Here is an 18,170-nt window from a genome sequence, read left to right on the forward strand (position 1 = left end):
TTGTAGAGAGGAAGGAAGGACTATAGGAGTAAGTGTGATCAAAATAATGATGGGGGACCCACAAAGAGAGATGAGCTGAGCTCATGGGAGCTCACGGACTCTAGACCAACAGCTGGGGAGCCTGCACGGGATGGAGCTGGGCCCTCTGCATGTGGGGGACAGTTGTGGGCCTTGGTCTGTTTGTGGGATCCCTCACAGTGGAACCCGAGACGTCCCCGGTGCATGAGCTGGCTTTCTGAACCTATTCCCTGTGGGGGGGGGGGTGCCTCACTTAGCGTGATGCAGAGGGGAAGAGCTTGTTCCTGCCTCAGCTTGCTGTGACACGCTTTGTTGACTCCCATGGGAGGCCTTACTCTTTCTGAGGAGTGGATGGGGGGGGGTGGCAGAAAGGAGGTGGGGAAGAGAACAGGAGGAGAGGAGAGGAGGGAGGGGAAACTGCGGTGGTGCATGCCTTTAATCCCAGCACTCGGGAGGCAGAGGCAGGAGGATCTCTGTGAGTTTGAGACCAGCCTGGTTTACAAGAGCTAGTTCCAGGACACAACCTCCAAAGCCACAGAGAAACTCTGTCTCGAAAAACAAAAATAAATAAATAAATAAAACATTTAATAAAAAAGTAGTTGATGACTTCATAAAACACATGGGTTTGCTTTAGGTAGGAAGCAATGGGAAGGACTGTATCAGTTAAAGTGTGAGTGTTGGTAGGAGCTGCCTTGTTTTTCACCGAAGGGTGTTTTTTCAGATGAGGGAATGGAAGCTGGTAGGTACTGGCATGTATTTGTGTTGTACGCCTTCCAGAAAGGCATGGAAACTAGAAAACATCACGTGTGTTTGTGCTGAGCAACTTCCAGAAATTTTTAACGGATGATTCTTTGCACCATTCTTTCCACAGGGAGCTGATATTTGAGGAACCATTTTCTTTAGTTCAAGAAAAATATGATGTATCTCTCTCAAGCATCACTCTTGTTCTTAAATGTATGTATTTTCATTTGTGGAGAAGCTGTACAAGGTATCTGTGTTCATCATTCTACGGTAAGAATTTTAGCAATATTATTTTAGGTAAGAAAGCCATTTTAACTTTCATGATGTGTTAGAAGCTTGAAAATATAAATTATACAACAAATATAATTTAGGTAACAACTAAAATATTTGTCTCAAAAAGTTGAGACTCCTTAAATATTATATTTTAAGACAAAAAAACTATAAATTTAACATCAACTTTTAAAGAAAGCTCTCAATTGTATAGATACTTTAATTCCCAGCTTTCCTAGTATGTTTGATAATTAAACATCTGATGGGTAATAAAAATTACTCTTTAAAAGAGAAAGTTAGTCTGTAAATCCTGACATTTCAAATAAAGGTTTGTAGGTGGTTAATTAGGATGCAAGAATATCTTATCTAAAACAATATTAGAGTGACAGCTAGTATGGGATGGGCAATGCTATGAATAGCTGATGATTTTAGTGCCCATATATTCAAGTGTTGGCTTACATTCTTTAAATGTTAAAAATGTATTTACTGCTATATCAAAACTAAACACTAAGGTTCTGTGGTTCAAACAAGAAAAAAATTCCAAGACAGCTGCATAGTACTAATAATTTAATTCTTTAATACACTTACTAAAATTTAAGAGCCTCACTGAAAGAGGATATCTATAACACTTTTAAAAAGCATCGAGTATATCAATAATTATAGAGGAGTAGAGAAAGAGCAAGTTTTCTCAAGGGCAAATATCTTTGTAATATAGTTAGCTTCATACCAGTCTCTCAGTGTCTAGGAAACCCACAAACCTGTTACACCTTTCAGGAGGACTGTTAAATAGGCAACTTCAATAAGACTGTCTTGATAATGAAGAGACCACTTGCATTCAAACAGATAGAGATACTTTGTGATGTCAGGTGTTATCATCCTTTTAATGATATGTTACTGATTTTTGCAAAGAAAATTCCGTAATTTTAAATTTTACCAATGATAACATTAAATCCATGAGCAGTTATCTTTTCAAATTGTTTTATATAAAAGCAAATCTTCCTAGACATCGTTTTCTACAATTTTAAACAGTAGGTGGCTGAAAGTTCATTTGGCTAGAGGTACTGGGTATATATCTGAGGAATTTCCTTAGCCCTTTGCAAGGGATTGTTATGTCCTGTCAAGTGTGAATTTGTAGGAAGTAAAGGTCAAATTCATGGAGTCATAGGTGTGGAAGCAAATCCTAAGAAAATTAGTTTGGAGTTTGAGAGGAAAAAGATAATGCAAGTGCTGAATTATTATCATATGCTTACTGACCACAACTGAACTGTACCATTAAACTAATCAGCTCAGCATATATTTTAAGTGATGGTCTTCATTGTATAGTTCAAGTGCTGGTCTGTCTTCTGTAGTTTTCTTACTGTGTAGAAGGTCTGACAGCACATTTCCACACATTATTCTCATTCCTATCATACAACTTGAAGGACTCTCTCACAGGCAACAATGTGGAAGACAACGCTAGTCTCAAAGATGAAAGCCAAACTGTGTACAAGGAAGTCTGCCAGGAGTCGCGCGATGCTAAGACCAGAGCACCTCGAGAAGAAAAACATTTTATGTGCAGTAAGCATTAAAAATTACCACAGTTATAAAGAGATCAAATTTTGGCACAGAATAATATGCCTTTGATTTATATGGGTTATTTTTTAAACACCTCATGCAAGCCAGATGCTTTGTGTTTGACATTGAATATGTGCTTATAGATACTTGTTAAGTCAGTGAGTCTTCCTTCCAGAGTTCAGTGGTGTCTATTATGAGCACTCTTTCCCTCCAGACTGGTCTCAAGAGCTGTGCCAGCCCCAAATGAACACACAGATGCTATATTAGTTATGAAACTCTTGGCCAGTGACTAGGGCTTCTATTGGCTATCTCTGTCTTAATTATCAACCCATAACTACTAATCTATGTATTTCCATGTGGTCTTGGCTTACTGGAGAATGCCTGACCAGCAATTCCTTTGACTACTACATGGCGACTGACTTCTGCCTACACCTCCCAGAATCCTCCTCATCTCCTAGACCCGCCTATCTTGCTGTCCTATTGGTCAACAGTGTTTTATTCATCAACCAATAAGAGAAACATATGTACAGAAGACATCCCCATCAGGTGTCTATAGACCATAGAAAGAAGGGAAAACCAGTGGATCCTGATAATATAAATACATTAGTTTTTGAGGGGCTCTTTTACTTACTGTTTTTGAGTCCTGGAAATTTCACCTTATTCCCCCCACCAGGGTTTTTCTAAAAACAAACACATTATTACTGAAAAGTACAGTAACTGATGCAATAAATACAAAACAAATCTAGTCATTTAATGTAGGAAGGGATCACAGGGTTTTCATTTCAACGGAAGAGTGATTTAGTCATAGTGTAGTAATTCCTATCATTGATTATGTACATGGGCGGCAGTGAGGAAAGGCAACTGGGGTGGGTGGAGCCAGTAACTTGACCCAGTTCCTATGGGACAGTCACTTATAGGCTAGAGCGTGGCTTACATTTGCTTAATTCCTGTTTATCCTAAGTGTCCCAAGCTCCAACCCACAGATTCACTTTGGTCTCATTAAGATGGATTTGTAAGTTCAGGGGAAAACTAAGAAGAAGCTTGAGACTAAAAATAAAGATGAGAGGTGAAGCTGGACAAAATAGATTCAAAACTGATAGAAATTATTAATGCCATTCTACTGCTAGGATGAAAGGAACTTAGAGAGAAATACCATTTAAAAAGGTATTCATGAAATAGCACGTGGGCCTTTTGCTGCAGAGGACATCATTGACATCGTAAGTAACACTTTGTCGGCCTGAGAAGGAGAGGCAGTTGATTTTTACTTCAAAATACTTTATGTGCATGAGTGTTTTGTCTCTCTGTGTGTATATATGTACACCACACGTATGCAGTGCCTGAGGAAGTCAGAAGCCTTTGGATCTCTTGGAGCTGGAGTGATGCCTGGCTATGAACCACTGTGCCAGAACCAAACCTGAGCCCTCTGCAAAAGAAGTCAGTGCCAAACTTTAACCACTGAGTCATCTCTGCAACCCTGAGAACTTTTATTTCTTGTTTTTTTTTTTAGTGTTAAAAATATTAGAGACTATGGGACATGATGGCAACATGATTTCAAGTGCCTTAAGGGAAAATAGTTTTAGTATTTGTGCAGCCTTTTAAAAAATAAGGAATACTGCATATTTTCTATGAAATGAAAGGGAAATGCATTGTGCAAGTTCAGCCAGAAATGAACAAACCAGAATCTTAATGTTTTTTTACATTTTTGATGTGTGTGCGTGTGTGTACATGTGTCCCCACATTCCAGGGCACACACGTGGAGGCTAAGGGCAGTGTTTAGGAGTCAGTTCTTTCCTTTCGCATTATGGGTTCCAGGAATTGAACTGAGATTTTCAAGATTGCTGGCAGGTGCCTTACCCACTGAGCTATCTTGCTGGCCTCCAAAGCTTTGGTTAATATTTATTAAGTGTATGTATGCTAGCAACTTGGTTATATAAACTATAGAACTGGAAAAAATAAGACAGATTTATTTTTTAAAATTAACCAGAATGATATGCAAGTAAATTATTACTTGCATTTTGTTTTATTGTATTATAAGGGCTAAGCAGGCTAATACGGGTCACACGTGTGTAATCCTAGCATTTGAGAGTTTGAGAGATGGAGGCAGGAGGTCAGGAAGGAGTTAAAAGCCAGCCTGGGTTACTTGAGACCCCGTCCCCCACATTCTATACGGTCCTGCCTCTAAACATCTCATAAAGTGAGAGTAGGCATTAAGAACATAGTTTCTTAATCAAATGAATAATTTGGGGGAATCCATATTATCAGGAAACACAATTCCATTAGGAATGTTGAAGCAATTTCTTTTTGGCCAATCCCATTTTAAACAAATATATACTAACTAAAACATATAGTTATACGTTCAGATAAATTGAGATACTATTCTTTATTTATTCCAAATCATGTGAAATTCATTGTTTTTACTGTAATTGTTTCATATAAGAATGCCATTTTCTTTCTGATTAAGGAAACCTGCAAAATTCTATTGTTTCCTACACAAGAAGTACCAAAAAATTGCTGAGAGATATAATGGGTGAGCAGCAAGCGTCTCTGGATTATTTATCTAGCCAGGTATGGAATTCTTTTGGCATTTCAGTGCATTGCATGTGCATATTGGCACAGCTGGCTGGAAGTACAATCACGTTATTTTATGCATTAATGTTCAATACCTATGGTGGAGAAGCATGTAACACACAGCAACAAAGCAGACCTTTGTTCAAGGGTGCGCAGCCTGGGAACGAGAAAACAAACATAGAAAAACAGAAAATCTGAATGCTGTCAGAATGACAGGGCAAGTCTCTCAGAAGAGAGAGCCTGTGAGCTGAGCAGAGAGATGAGTAAACGCTTTAAATGTCACCAGGTTGGTAAGGCAGGGGCAGCGTTCCCTCTGGGCTACTCACGAGTTGGTGCCGGAGTGGGAGGGCTGGTGAGGTTGGGAATGTGTAAGGCAACCTGACTGAAGGAATCAGGAACTAAATTTCTTTGGACCGCAGATCACTGAATCACGAAAGCAAGGAAATGCCGTCACCCCCTTAGCAGCTGGTGAGGAGCACGATTAGGGCAGAGCAGAGGGAGGCGGCAAGGAGCCCAGCAGCGCTTTCTGGACAGGGGCAGACAACCCAGAAGTAACGGCAGACAGAACTAGCTTGTCGGAGGTGCTGCAGGGTGGAATGGTTGCTATATGTGTCTTTATTGTGCTAGAACAGTCAGAGTCCACCCTAGAAGACAGGACACCCTGCTGTAGAGAGGCTTACAGACAGCATTTATATCATGTAGCTAAGTATGACCTTGCCTCGTGTGCCTGTGTTTAGGTTAATGAACTCATGAATCGAATTCTCCTTCTGACTACAGAAGTCTTTAGAAAACAGCTGGCTCCTTTTCCTTCCCGGCCCGTTCAGTCACATGGTGAGAATACTGCTATTTCAGCCTCTTCACACTTCTGTTTTATCACTCAAAATTCTCTGGACAGCTTGCTGCATTGAAAAGTTTTAGAATACACTGCTCACTTTTTCCTAACTGTCTGGAGGACTAGTCCCTGCTCAGCCACGTGTCCGTCCTAAACTGAGGAACTTTCCACTGTTTGAAAGCTGTAAAATAATAGCAGAAATCTGTTGAACATCAAGTAGCTTTAGGCGCTGTGTTCTGAACACCCCACACTGGTATTTTTTTAATAATTACTTTTGACACAGAAGAGGAGCTCAAGAGCCGCTCCCACCTGTGAAAAGTGAGTTTTCTTTTTGACATGTTTCAAAGTGGGATGTAACATTTAATAGGAAAAAGAAATAATACCGAAATAGATACAAAGTTAACTTTTTTGCACTAAAATACAACATTTATTTCTACATGCTTGTGCTTCTAAGAAAGTGCTGTGTAGATTGTACAAATGGACATTTATATAAAAATTGCAAGCAAATGAGTATTACTGAAGTGCAAGTAGGTTTCTCTTAGAAGGTGGAGGGAGCAGACAGATTACCTTCTTGCTCTTTGTGAGGATAGGCACTATCATATGATACTTTCAAATGACTTGTCCTGTCGTTCTCAGTGGTAGAACCAAGTGTAGCAGAGCATGTATGTGTGTGTGCCTGTGTGAGCTTATGTGCATCTCATGCATCCAGGGGACCAGAGAGTGTTGGATCCCCTGAACTGAAGTTACAGACAGTCGTGAGTCACTAACCGGGCGCTAGGAACATAACCTGGGGGCTTGTGCAGTAAGGGCTCTTAATTGTTAAGTTATCTCTCCAACCCCACAATATGAGACTTTTAAACACTAAAAGACATTCATTGTGAGGGTTTACTGCAGCCCAAATTCTTTAACTCCTGTCCTTTCATTTATTTTCTCTTGAATTCTAAAACTGTGATAACTTCATTTCTAAGAAGCTAAAGTCATGGCATCTCTAGTAGAAGTTGTAGCAGCAATTTCAGGCAGCATTACCAATTCTCTGCTGTTAAGTGATTGTCTTAGGTACAATTAGCGCACACTAAATGACTCATTTTATTTGTCTAGGTTTGGATTGCACTGATATTAAAGATTCAATTGGCTCTGTCACCAAAACCCCTAGTGGTTTATATGTAATCTTTCCAGAAGGATCTAGCTATCCATTTGAGGTAAAGTTTTCCCTTGTTGTAAGAATAAAACAAACATCAAGCTAACTTAATACTGAAATTATAATTATTTTAATATTTATTTAAAATATTTTTGTCTTTAAAAATTTAGATTAATTAGCAAAATTTGTAGTTTGAGAAGTTTGGTTTCCTTTACATCTTAAGCTCAGACTATGAGTTTCAGTTTTCTATCTGAGTTTCCAGAGTTATACTATTTAAAGTATATCCATTTGTTACAAGGTTTTATATTATCCTTATGAGGGCAGAACTGTGCAATATAAATACTTTCTTTCATTAGTAAACGAGACCAGACAGTCATGATGTGCTGTGACGTGGAGCTTACTCCAGTACTTTTTATTTCGCTTCCTGCTTACGGCTATACCTTCTTTTGATGGTAGATTATTTTACAATGAGAGACTTTGTTTCAAAAATTAAAAAGAAGTGAATAAAAAGTCTTTTACTTGGGTATAAGGAAGATTGATAAACTGACCCATGCTTACTGGGGATAGTATGAACTATGCTTTGCCTATCCTTAGTATCTGGCCGCTTGTATTTCTAGTGCAAACATTGCTTATAGACAGAAAAGATAATGTGTGTGTACACATATTTTCCATGTACTTTCTCAGTGTATAAAAGTTTTATGATCCTTAGACTTTATCAAAAGTCTGTTGTACAACAACAACCTTTCTTTCTAAGTAGATGTAAAGAATTTCTGTGCTTAGCAGTATTACCATAATTTCTCTTGAAATCTATTGACAAGTTGCCAAAAAATTAGGACTAATGTGGGAAATAACTTAAAAACTACCTAAGTCTTTCTGCCTACACATTCAAAACTAGATCTGAGAGCTGTAGAAGGGAAGGCTTCTAACTTTGCAAGGAGTGGGTTGCATAATTCCTTCTCCTGTGGAAAGAGCTGGTGCCCGAGCTTCCTCCACATTGCTTTTCTTTTCTGTCTCTGTGTGGGAAGTCTCTGGGAGAGTGGATTACTTTTATCCCCCCCCCCCCCGTTGTTTCTGTGTGCCCCAGGTGGGTGCATATCACACAGTTTCAAAAGTGGTCCCATGTGAGCCCCTGCTGAGTGGATACAGCTCAGGCTTTTCTGTCTTGAAATGTCAATCTCAACACCAGTTTGTGGGAGAAAAGAGAAACCAGAAGCAGGCAGTTAAACATATTTAACTCTAAAAAAAACCCGGCATCATAATTCAAAGAACAGAAAAAAACCGGCATCATAATTCGAAGGACAGAGTCTCAGCATTATAACCAAAAAAAACAAATATGTAAAGCCATCCATCTCTGCCATAGCATGCCGGCACTGCTATTTGTGAACGGGGAAAACGTGTTCAGAGTCCAGGAATAATATGATAACGTTAAAATACTACAAATACTTGTATCTTTTAAAAAGTCACCCATGCAAGACTGCAGTTAGGTTAGTAACAGGTTTGTCTAAATAGTCGTATTTTTGGAAAGTTACAAGTATGAATGCATTCATGGGAATGAAAACTTTCTTGTGTTTATTTTTCTATAGGATTGTGAGTGAGTTCTATACTGTTAAGTACTGAAAACAATGATGTACTGTTTTGGCATTTTCTGGGCCCATTTTAGGTAATATGTGACATGGATTTCAGAGGGGGAGGATGGACGGTGCTTCAGAAAAGGATCGGAGGGACAGTTGACTTCCAGAGGCCGTGGTGTGATTACCTGGATGGATTTGGAGATCTTTTAGGTCAAATTTTATGTATTTATTCTTTGACTTTTCTCTTTCTATTTCAGTTAGGACCTAGAAATCTGGGCTGGAGACCTCTGTTAACAATTAATATCACTGGCTGCTCCTCCAGAGATCATAGGTTCAATTCCCAGCTCCCACATGGCAGGTCATACTGTCTGTAACTCCTGTTCCTTGGCATCCAAGCCTTCTGGCTTTTATAAGCCCAGGCACACAAAAGGTGCATAGACACATATGCAAAACAACCATAAACACACCTTAAAAAAAAAAGATCTAGAAATTTTTAGAGATGAACTGAAATGTGATCCAAGTGAAAATTCTCAGTTTGACATTTGTTATCTATACCCAGTAGTTGTGACAGGTGCTTCCCAATTGTTTGTGGAATGGGGAAAGAAAAAAAAAGGAGGCAGAGTTGTCACAGATTTAAGATACAATAAAATATGGATAAAATATATGACCATTACAGTCAAGCATTTGAATTGAATGTAACTTTGTGAAACTATGATGTACATTATTATTCTCTAAATTCGGAGAGTTTTGAAGAACAAGATCTATAGGCGAACACCATTTTTGCAAACCGAGACTATTTTATATTTAGTACAATTCAAATATATTGGGGGTTTAGTAAAATGAGCTGTTAACTCTTAAACATGAGACCAGAGAACAGCTGAAAGGAGCTTAAGCCATGTGAGGACCCTGAGCCATAGCAGCTCCTGGAGGGGCCCTTCCTATCACGTGTCCACGCTTTCCCTGTACACACTCTTTCCAGTTCTAACCCAGTGGTGGCTAAAATATCCATGGAAAAGACCGTAATATCTTAGTCAGAGCTTTCTGAGTTTTAGTACTGTCTATCTCATTATCGTCTAACCCTCTGAAATTTTATACCCCGTAATTTCATAATTTAAGTAGGTTGTATCTCAGGAATGTCCACATTACCGTAGTTCACTGTAGATATGAGAAAGCAGAAAGCCAGCGGCTGTAGTGTGCATGCAAGAGCACTGCCTGGATTAGGAGCTGTTAATATAATCCACCTTACATCTACAGTTGTCTTGGAAATCGTGACTGCAAATTCAAGGAAGCTTCAATGTTGCTGTATTTCGCTTCCATTTTCGTAGGCAAATGACAAGCTGCTTTTAAAGAAAGAAATGGTTATTTGTAAGGATTTTCCAAGGCAGAAAAAGTAGTTTCAGGTGAGTGCTTTCAGGCAGTGTTTCTTAAGGAGCAGCTGATTTGAGATTAAAACTACATTTACTGGGTCACATCATTGGTCAGTTGCCACAAGATTTCAGCAAGTTTTCTGTTGATACACTGTAAAGGTAAAACTTGGTCTTTTATTTAGTCTTTAAATACACTTTTAAGTTGAATTTGGGGAGATAAAAATGAAGCAGTTTGATTCTGTTCCCTCTAGTGAATTAATAAGATAAGTAAGTTAGATAACAGCTGATGGTTGAGTTGAGTCAAGCCGTCTAGTGTCCTGGTTATTGGTGAGTCTCCTCAGCTATGGAATTCTGAATAGCATCAACATCCACTAATGAAAGATTGTTCTAAATGGAAATAAATGTGTTAAAACAAAGCATTTCTTTTATAGGAGAATTTTGGCTAGGACTGAAAAAGATTTTTTACATAGTAAACCAGAAAGATTCCAGTTTTATGCTTCACGTGGCCCTGGAGTCTGAAGATGACACCTTGGCTTATGCTTCATATGATAATTTTTGGCTAGAGGATGAAATGCGATTTTTTAAAATACACTTAGGACGATATTCAGGAAATGCTGGTAAGTCTTTAATTACTAAAAGGACACAAAAATTGAGCTATTATTTGCCTAGTATTACATAAAGATAGAAATAATGCAGGATATAATGATGACATATAGCTGATGACGATAAATTAGAGAACAATGTGTAAGTCTGAAACTCTGTTGTGAGCACTTTGCTTAATGATCTTGGAGTGTTTATGCCTTGTGGATGGAGACGCTGGGGCAGGCTGGGTAAGCAGCACTCCTAAATTCATGCTCAGGGAGTAAGAGCCTTCTAACTTTGTCAGTGAAGAAACCTGAAGGAGGAAGAGTCTGGCCCAAGACTTCTGTGAATCACACCTCTTCCATCCAATCCCAGCCCACATAGACACCAAGACAAGTTCGTTTTCCCCTCTCTCTTGATAGGTTTCCAAAAATTTAACTCATTAGAACTTCAGAATACTTGATGATAAGTTTATATTTTGGAGCTGAATTTTTAATGACATTTCAGTAAAGAAATGCTAAATTCCATTTCCCTGTTTTTTCCTTTATTGTGTACTTGTTGGATATATTGGATATACAATTAGTGTTAGAAAGTCACAATGATTTGGCTGTCAACTAATCTTGGTACAGAGGCAACACAAATGACACTAAAAACACAGACAACTGGTAGACCTTTAGGTTTAAAGAGAACTTGAGAGTGATTACAGCCTGGAGATGTCTGTGGGAGGATGGGTAGGTTTCAGAATGAGATGAACCTTAGAGCTTTTTGAAAATGCATATTCATGCAGATTCTATCTAGTTCAGTCACTTCAGGTCAGGTGATTGTGCTTGCATCCTGAGAACTGTGCACTCAGACCTGGAAGAAAAGATGGGCTTTTGGCAAGCGAATGTTGGCAAATGGGGCAGCTTGTGTCACAGCATGAAAGAGGAGATGGCTGGCAGGGGGCCTGCTTGGTGTGGCTGGAACTCATGGCATATTAAGAGGGTTGATCTTGAGACCTTAGGTGAAAGTTAAAATTCAAGTATTGATAGATATGGAAAGCTTAAAGGGTGATTGATAAGGCTTTCAGTGTTTACTTGCAAGAGAGTAAAGAATTGCCTTTGCATGGAGCATGCATATTAGGAAGCATATGTGGAGATCTCCAAAAGATGACTATGTTTTTGTAAAAGAAAGCTTTATTTTCATTACAGTGCTCTTACATTTCCCATGGTCATTAAGTAGCTTTTGGGATCAAATTATACAGATAAACTGAGGCAAGGAAAAGATACAGTGTAGATAGGTATACAGATACAATGTTATCAGAAACAAATTAGGCACTGAGCTTGTAAACATATAAATATGAACTTGAGCTTGAGCAAGACCCTTGTTTCATAAGAAGTAGAAAAGGACGAGGGAGGCAGGCTTGGAAGTAGGCCACTGGCACATGACCTTAGAGCTATGTCTTGTGTCCACCCTTCTCTGCTTAGCCTTCAGAAGTGAGCTTCTCCCCACTGCAACCTCCCTGCAATCACTCTGGGACTGCCGACCAGTCCCTCTTCCCTTACATTGTTTCTGTTAGGTATTTTAGTCATCCCAAAGACTTTAGTTTTTGACTCATTAGTTAGGCTAGGATGGCTGACCAATGGGCTTCAAGAATCATCCTGTCTACATGCCTGCCCCTAATGCTCCAAGGCTTGCACTGTAATACACGTTTTTTTTCTGTGGGGTCTGGGAATCTGAACTCAGGTCCTTGTGCCCAGGTAGTGGACACTTTGTGGACTGAGCTATCTCCCTAGCTCTTTTCTACACATACACACCATTCCTCTCAGCAATGCCTCTCTGTGATGGCTCCAGGGAAGTCACCCACTCACAGAGAAAAAAGTGATTCAGTATAATCCATCGAGAAGTCATCTGGTGTAGATCTTCCTGCTGTTGGACTTTGTCAATGGATAATGTTCATGGCCACAGAATTTAGGCAATGCTCCCTAGATGAACTGCAAATTTTTAAAAATTGCATTTTATTTATTTATTTTGTGTAGGTGTATGAGTGCAGGCACATTTATGCCACAGCGCATGTGTTTAGGTCAGAGGACAGCTTGGGGAGTCTGTTCTCTCCTTCTAGTTAGTTCTGGAGGCCGAATTCAGGTCATCAGGCTTGGTAGCGAGTATTTTTAACCACTGAACCATTTTTCTAACCCCTTGGGTGAACTTTTGAAAGGTAATGCACAGCATGGATACTGAAAATTATTTCAGTTTCAGATACATACTTCAAGAAGCGTGTGTCTTCATGTGCCACGATGTGCAGGGTCAGGGACTTCACTAACCAGTAGAGCTGACTTAAGAGAGTCACACTAATGGAGTTCTTCAGGCTCCCCAAAGTATTCACCCCGAGAGATTCCAAAGTACAGAGCCATAATGAACAAATGCAGGTCTCGGCTTCCTCGTAACTTCACGTAGCTTCTCTTTTAACTGTACGTATTAGTCAAAAAATCCACGTAGGTAGAATGTAGTTATGAGTTCATTAACTTCATGGAACTGTATAAAACAAAGTATAATCCCTGAGCTTGCAGTTTAATTATTAGCTGGATAGTCTTGGTCAAGAAACTTAATCCTTGAAGCACCTGGTTGAATATCAGACATGATAGTTGTACAGTGTTTTCAGTGTAAGCTCCTTAAAAATGTTCTGTCTACACAGAATATGAAGAACCTTGAGGGAAGCATAGTTCCATAGAGCATCAGAATTCTTTATGAGCTCATTAGTCATGCCACAGGGACACATATGAGCTCGTTAGTCATGCCACAGGGACACTGTATTCCTAAATGAAAGCAAACAACGGTGCAATTGCAAATCTAATTCTCTTCTTTCTTACGTTTTTGAAATATTTCTGTGCTTGCCTCCTGTGTATGTGTATGAGTGTTTTGGGTCCCCTGGAACTGGAATTACAGGCAGGTGTGAGCTGCCATGTGGGTGCTGGGAACTGAACCCAGGTCTTCTGGAAGAGCAACCAGTGCTCTTAACCACTGAGTCATCTCTCCAGCCCATAACTCTAAATCGTTTTGTTTGTTTTTTGAGACTGGGTTTCTCTGTGTGCCTTTGGCTGTCCTGGGCCTGGACCTCACAGAGATCCACCTACCTCTCCTTCCCAAGTGCTGGAATCAGAGGTGTGTGCCATCACCAGGCTAGGTACAAATCTAATATTCCTAAGGGTGAATACTTCACCTTCATCCATAGTTGTCTTTCTAAAATGAAAAACTACCAGGGGGAGGGGTGAAGAGATGGCTCATTGGTTAAGAATATTTGCCACTCTTCCAGAGGACCAGGTTCAAAGCCCAGCACTCATGTGGGACTCACAGCGGTCTGGTGTTCCAGTTCCAGGAGACCCGACAGGCTATCTGGCCTTGAGGAGCCCCCCATGCTTGTGGTGTGTAGACATATATGCAAGCCAAACAATTATACACATAAAACAAAAAGTAAAGACAATGTTAAAAACCCGTTATGTAATAAAAAGAAGCATACTATGTGTAAGTTGTTTCCTTTAAAAAAAATCGTCAGTTACCATACAGGTCACCTTCAAGTGTAACAGTTACATGTACCACAGTCTGATTTTATTTGTATAGCCAAGCTTCCATGTTGGTTGGTCTGTCCATTTAAAGACACCTGTCAATTCTTCACAAGGCTCTGGCACACTGTGAGTGATTTAAACAGGACAAATAGTAGAAAAATAATTGATACCTGTTTCTAGATGCAGTATTTCTGTGTAACTGACTAAAATAATAGAAATTCTCTGAACTCATTTTTTGAAAAGAATCCATTCGATGCAGGTGATGCATTCCGGGGCTTCGGAGAAGACGATAACCAGGATGCCATGCCCTTCAGCACCTCAGATGTTGTTAACGATGGGTGCCGCCCTGCTTGCCTACTCAACAGTCAGTCAGTGAAGAGCTGCAGTCACCTCCACAGCAACACTGGCTGGTGGTTCAACCGGTGTGGTCTCGCCAACCTGAATGGCGTCCATCACAACCGTGGAAAACTGCATGCGGCTGGAGTTCAGTGGGGCACATGGACCAAAAACAACTCAGCTGTCAAGATCAAATCTGTTTCAATGAAGATTAGAAGAACTTACAACCCATATTTTAAGTAATCATTTTAAAGTGTAGCACAATTTCCGTAGTTATTTTTGAAACCGTGAAATTTTTTTACGTAGTTTCTTACTTAGGATTTTGCATACCAGCTAAAAATTGATCATAGATGGCATGTTAGTGTAAACCAGCTTTGTAGCACCTGTGACAGCAATCATGGTACATCATGATATGCTTTCTTTGCTATGTCCACACTATGTGATTGTTTGCAAGACACATACTGTTTTTAAAAGAATCTTCATAGTAAGTTGTTAGGAAAACTGAGGAGAGAATCTTACGTACTTTTGTACTTGTTTGCTTACTTACATAATTTACAGATAGTTTCTCCTGAAGACAGTTACAAGGAGTAAGATACGAGGATTGATATGTGAACACCACACGGTCAATAATTTTGCCAAGTGATACCACAGTACTTTTTTTCTTTTTCTGTTTTTTTGTTTAAATTAGAAACAAGCTTGCTTCACATGTCAATCCCAGCTCCCTTTCCATCCCATCCTCACCCGCCCCTACCAACCCCCTAGTTCCCCACCCCAACCTTCCACCCCTCCCCAGTGGGGGTGAGGCCCTCCATTGGGGTTCTCCAAAGTCTGTCATATCATCTAGGGCAGGGCCTAGGCCTTCCCCCATGTGACCAGGCTGAGAGAGCATCCCTTGATGTAGAATGGGCTCCCAAATTCCATTTGTATGCAAGGGATAAACACTGATCTACTACCTGAGGCCCCGTAGATTGCTGAGGTCTCCTCACTGACACCCATGTTCAGGAGGCCTGGATCAGTCCCATGCTGGCCTCTCAGCTATCAGTCTCGGTCCATGAGCTCCCCTTGTTCAGATCAGCTGTTTCTGGATACCACGATATTTTTAAAGCTGGTAATAATTTGCTGCTAAAATAAAATCTTTCACATTTTATCATGAATAATAATTTTGTTTTTATTTGTAACATATTTACTGTACATATATCCTGATCATTCTAACACACTTGTATTTTAAATTAATTTTAATGTTTGTCTTTTTAAGTGTTACTTGATCGCTCAGCCATACCTAGAACTCAGTATATGGCCCATACTGTCTTGCAAGTCACCATATAACTCAGGCTGACCCGGAACTTGTGGCACGCTTGCTTCAACCTCTTGATCACGGCTTCTCTGATCCTCAGCTTGAAACTTGAACCCCAATATCTGTATCTGGGTTTTTATTGACCATGTTGCAGATCTCTCTTACGTGTTAGGAATCTGGAATCCAAGCACAGGCCTTTGCCTTCTTGTCCTTTCCCTGAAAGGCTGGTGAGGAGGGCGATGCGGGTGCTCACAGATGCCTGGTTAGGCCCTCACCTGCTTCCCACCACACCAGGTGTCATGCATCAACTATTCTGTGTGAAGAGCAAACCCACCCTTGTGTCAATTCTGAAGCAACGTTTAGAAGATGATCTAAAGGAGGCGTTTGGAAGGTATGGGGTGATGTACTGGTCTAAAGGAGGCGTTTGGAAGGTATGGGGTTATGTACTGATCTAAAGGAGGCGTTTGGAAGGCATGGGGTGATGTACTGGTCTAAAGGAGGCGTTTGGAAGGCATGGGGTGATGTACTGGTCTAAAGGAGGCGTTTGGAAGGCATGGGGTGATGTACTGGTCTAAAGGAGGCGTTTGGAAGGCATGGGGTGATGTACTGGTCTAAAGGAGGCGTTTGGAAGGCATGGGGTGATGTACTGGATGATTGGAATCGTTTTGGACCAGACTTGCTGTTGGTGCTCACAGTGGTTTACTATCTGAGGAATGATGTGAGATTGTCACGTGACCTATGCTTCTGATTCAAATGAGCACACCTGCCTCAGAAAGTTTGCAGAGGCGGAAACGAAAATTAAAGACGTTGAAAAATGCAAAAGGCTACTTTTAGTGTAGGGATGTTGTTTTCAGTAAATGCTGAATTTAAGAAATCAAATATTTGTATGTGGCACTAAGGAATTTAATGCATTAAACAGCTGTGAAGAGACTGTAGGCATTTAATTTTCCACAAATGCTGAAGCATTTTTATTCAGTGAGGTTAGGCTTCTGAAATGGTAATAAATGGCATAACAAAACTTTGATTAAGGGTATATGATTTAAAAAAACAACTTGAAAACATTTAATCTTTAATAATATTATAATTTCATACTTGTGTGTATGTGCTATTAAAAAAGCATAGACAATTCACAGACAGCTCAAAGTGATACCCACCATAGCTTTAATGACACCAGGGGCGATCAGAGTAGCTAATAGCCTGGTAGTTAAGCTCTTCAGTCTTCTACTATACACATAAGAATGTAAACACTGGACCTACTGTTGTTCAGACAAGCCTCCGTGAAGAAGTGAGAATGGGGTTAGGAAAGCAGGGCCCATTGGTCAATCATCTGCCACCATTTTGGCCAATGAATTTTCACTGGAATGCAAGCATGGCCACTCATTTATGCCTGTATCTTCATTCATGCTGCAAGAACAGAGCTTAAGAACTTCCATCAAAACCGTATGCATTGTATGGAATCTTGAAATTCACAGGCAAATGGATTGAACTGGAAGAAACCATCCTGAGTGAGGTAACCCAGATACAGAAAGACAAACATGGTATGTAGTCACTCGTAAGTGGATTTTAGACATGGCACAAAGGATAACCAGCCTACAACCCATAACCCCAGAGAGGTTAGGAAACAAGGAGGACCCTAAGAGAGACACACATGGACCCCTGGAGAAGGGGACAAAATCACCCGAGCAAATTGGGAGCATGGGGGGGGTAGGAGAAAGAGGAGGGGAGGAGAACATGAGAGATCAGGAAGATCGAGTTGGGGGAAGAATAGAGAAGGAGAGCAAGAAAAGAGATAGCTCAATAGAGAGATCCATTATGGGTTTAAAGAGAAATCTGGCACTAGGGAAATGTCCAGGGATCCAGAAGGATGACCCCAGCTGAAGGGCACATGAGCCAGTTAAAGAAGGTCCCGAGGGGAAGTCAGGAGGGTGAATCCTGAGATGTTTACAAAAAAAGGGTGATTGGGTGCCAAGATCGAACCAGATGAGGTTACTGCATGAATGGCTCGTGCCCACTAGGTGAAGCATAGGGCACCTAGGCACGTGATAGGCTGACCTTTAAAACCATTGGCTGGCTGTTTTCCCACTCTGCGGTTTTTTGTTTTAAAAGATGCTTGCAGTGGGGCAATAAATGAGTTCATGCTTGACCAGACTGCCTGCTGCATCTGATTGTCTCCGAGATCCTGGGATGATGGGGGATGGGTGAGCAGCGCACTTACCCTTCCTCGCACCCAGCTCAGTCTTCTGTGGTTGGGCTAAGACCCTGCACCCAACTAAGAATCTAAGCAATAGTGGAGAGGTTACCTTAAATGCCCTTCCCCTACAATGAGATTGACAACTACCTTAAATGCCTTCATAGAA

General features: G+C 40.4%; 1 protein-coding gene and 1 long non-coding RNA gene across 3 annotated transcripts; one reads left to right on the top strand and one right to left on the bottom strand.

The window, feature by feature from the left end:
- The first annotated feature begins 866 nt into the window (after window positions 1-866).
- Angptl5 (angiopoietin like 5) lies at window positions 867-15,434 on the top strand. Of its 2 annotated transcripts, XM_005077322.4 has the most exons (8): window positions 867-1,029; window positions 2,451-2,586; window positions 5,045-5,148; window positions 5,889-5,982; window positions 7,082-7,182; window positions 8,782-8,902; window positions 10,491-10,676; window positions 14,443-15,434. In XM_005077322.4, the coding sequence occupies exons 1-8, from the start codon at window positions 934-936 to the stop codon at window positions 14,760-14,762; spliced, it is 1,158 nt and encodes a 385-aa protein (XP_005077379.1). In that variant the 5' UTR covers window positions 867-933; the 3' UTR covers window positions 14,763-15,434. The 2 variants fall into 2 exon arrangements, with proteins under 2 accessions (XP_005077379.1, XP_040590697.1); XM_040734763.1 differs by lacking the exon at window positions 10,491-10,676.
- Window positions 3,214-13,284, bottom strand: LOC121135652. Its single transcript, XR_005872752.1, has 3 exons — window positions 12,888-13,284; window positions 9,839-10,032; window positions 3,214-3,263 (listed from the first exon to the last, which is right to left on the bottom strand). It is a non-coding gene; the product is annotated as an uncharacterized LOC121135652 (long non-coding RNA).
- Window positions 15,435-18,170: the final 2,736 nt, after the last annotated feature.

This window comes from Mesocricetus auratus, unplaced genomic scaffold, assembly GCF_017639785.1.
Source record: "Mesocricetus auratus isolate SY011 unplaced genomic scaffold, BCM_Maur_2.0 Super-Scaffold_100040, whole genome shotgun sequence".
In the NCBI taxonomy this organism is placed as follows: Eukaryota; Metazoa; Chordata; class Mammalia; order Rodentia; family Cricetidae; genus Mesocricetus; species Mesocricetus auratus.